Source organism: Alligator sinensis, unplaced genomic scaffold, assembly GCF_000455745.1.
Source record: "Alligator sinensis unplaced genomic scaffold, ASM45574v1 scaffold1660_1, whole genome shotgun sequence".
In the NCBI taxonomy this organism is placed as follows: domain Eukaryota; kingdom Metazoa; phylum Chordata; order Crocodylia; family Alligatoridae; genus Alligator; species Alligator sinensis.
In genome coordinates, this window is record NW_005843061.1 from 102,438 (window position 1) to 104,186 (window position 1,749).

The 1,749-nt window shown below is 71.9% G+C and overlaps 1 protein-coding gene across 1 annotated transcript in view; it reads left to right on the top strand.

The window, feature by feature from the left end:
• The window catches only part of SLC4A2 (solute carrier family 4 member 2), a 13,194-nt gene that overhangs the window by 6,229 nt on the left and 5,216 nt on the right, over positions 1-1,749 (top strand). The window contains exons 7-11 of the mRNA XM_025193521.1: positions 6-141; positions 654-837; positions 987-1,101; positions 1,175-1,359; positions 1,496-1,721. Coding sequence (XP_025049306.1) covers positions 6-141; positions 654-837; positions 987-1,101; positions 1,175-1,359; positions 1,496-1,721 — 846 coding nt within the window. The remainder of the gene's footprint in view (positions 1-5; positions 142-653; positions 838-986; positions 1,102-1,174; positions 1,360-1,495; positions 1,722-1,749) is intronic.

Consider the following 1,749-nt stretch of genomic DNA (forward strand, 5'->3'; position numbering starts at 1 on the left):
TGCAGGGGCCGTGCTGCTGGACCTGGACCAGAAGACGCTGCCCGGCGCGGCCCACCAGGTGGTCGAGCAGATGATCATCTCGGACCAGATCCGGGCTGAGGACCGCGCCAACGTGCTGCGGGCACTGCTGCTCAAGCACAGGTCAGCCGGGCGCCGCGGGGGCCGGGCCTGCTCTGCTTGCTCCCAGGGGGGTGCACCCCTGCAGGGACACCTGTCCACGACCCCCCCGGCAGCAGCAGGGCCTTGTCAGCCGCGGGCCCCCCGCCCCGATGTCGGGGTCACGGTGTCGCGCTGCTCAGAGCTCTGCCCCCGCTGCAGAGATTTGGCCGTGGGGCAACATCTGCCTCTCCTGTGCTGCCAGATTTCCGGACGGGTGGGACAGGCCGGGGGGCCAGGCCCCGTGTCCCTGCTGGGGCCAGATCCCAGCAGGCAGGGTTGGCACGGGCCCAATCCTGATGTGCAGGGCCCGATCCGGCCGGGGGACTGGCCCCGCACCACTCGCCTGTCCCACGGGGCCAAAAAGCCGAGCACGACAGGGTCTGACGAGGCTTCGTGTGGGAGGGTGGGGACAGGGCGGATCCTGCCCTAGCCGCGGGCTTGGGGGGGCCCGCCGGCCTGGCCCGCGTGTCCATGATGGTCCCGTGCACCCGCAGCCACCCGAGCGACGAGAAGGACTTCTCCTTCCCCCGCAACATCTCGGCCGGCAGCCTGGGCTCCCTGCTGGGGCACCACCACAGCGCCAACCACGTGGGCGAGGGCGCCGAGCCAGCCGTCACCGAGCCCCTCATCGGCGCCGTCCCCGTTGAGCACGAGGTCCAAATCGACATTGAGCGTGAGGTCAGTGGCAGCCGGAGCCCGGCCGCCCCCTGTGCCTGTCTCCCACCCCGCTCCCTCCAAGCCCTGCCTCCTCCACCGCCCTCGACCCCTGCCCTGTGCCCCCTCCGCCATCGCAGCCCACGCTCACCTGTCCCCCCGTCTCCCCGCAGAAGGAGGTCCTGACCCCGCCGCCACCTGCCGGCATCACGCGCTCCAAGTCCAAGCACGAGCTGAAGCTGCTGGAGAAGATCCCGGACAACGCGGAGGCCACGGTGGTGCTCGTGGGTAAGGGCCGGCGGGGCCGGGCGGAGTGGGGGCAGTGCCGCGGGCAGGCGCTCACCCCCGTCCCGGCGCGCAGGCTGCGTGGAGTTCCTGGACCAGCCCACCATGGCCTTCGTGCGGCTGCAGGAGGCCGCGGAGCTGGACTCGGTGCTGGAGGTGCCCATCCCCGTGCGCTTCCTCTTCGTGCTGCTGGGGCCCAGCAGTGCCAACATGGACTACCACGAGATCGGCCGCTCCATCTCCACCCTCATGTCCGACAAGGTACCGCCTCCCCTGCCCTCGGCCGGAGCCCCCAGCCCGGCTTCGGGCCCCTGCAACCCCTGGGCTCCCTCCTGCCCCAGGCCAGGGGGGTTCGTGGTCCCCCTCCGGTCCCACGTAACACGGTGGGTGCCCGCAGCCCTTCCATGAGGCGGCCTACCTGGCGGACGACCGGCACGATCTGCTCAACGCCATCAACGAGTTCCTGGACTGCAGCGTGGTGCTGCCGCCCTCCGAGGTGCAGGGCGAGGAGCTGCTGCGCAGCGTCGCCCACTTCCAGCGCGAGATGCTCAAGCGGCGCGAGGAGCAGGAGCGGCGCCTGCTGCTGGAGCCCAAGTCCCCCGAGGAGAAAGGTGCCAGGGCCGGCCCCGCCGGGGGCACAGGGCGGGGGTG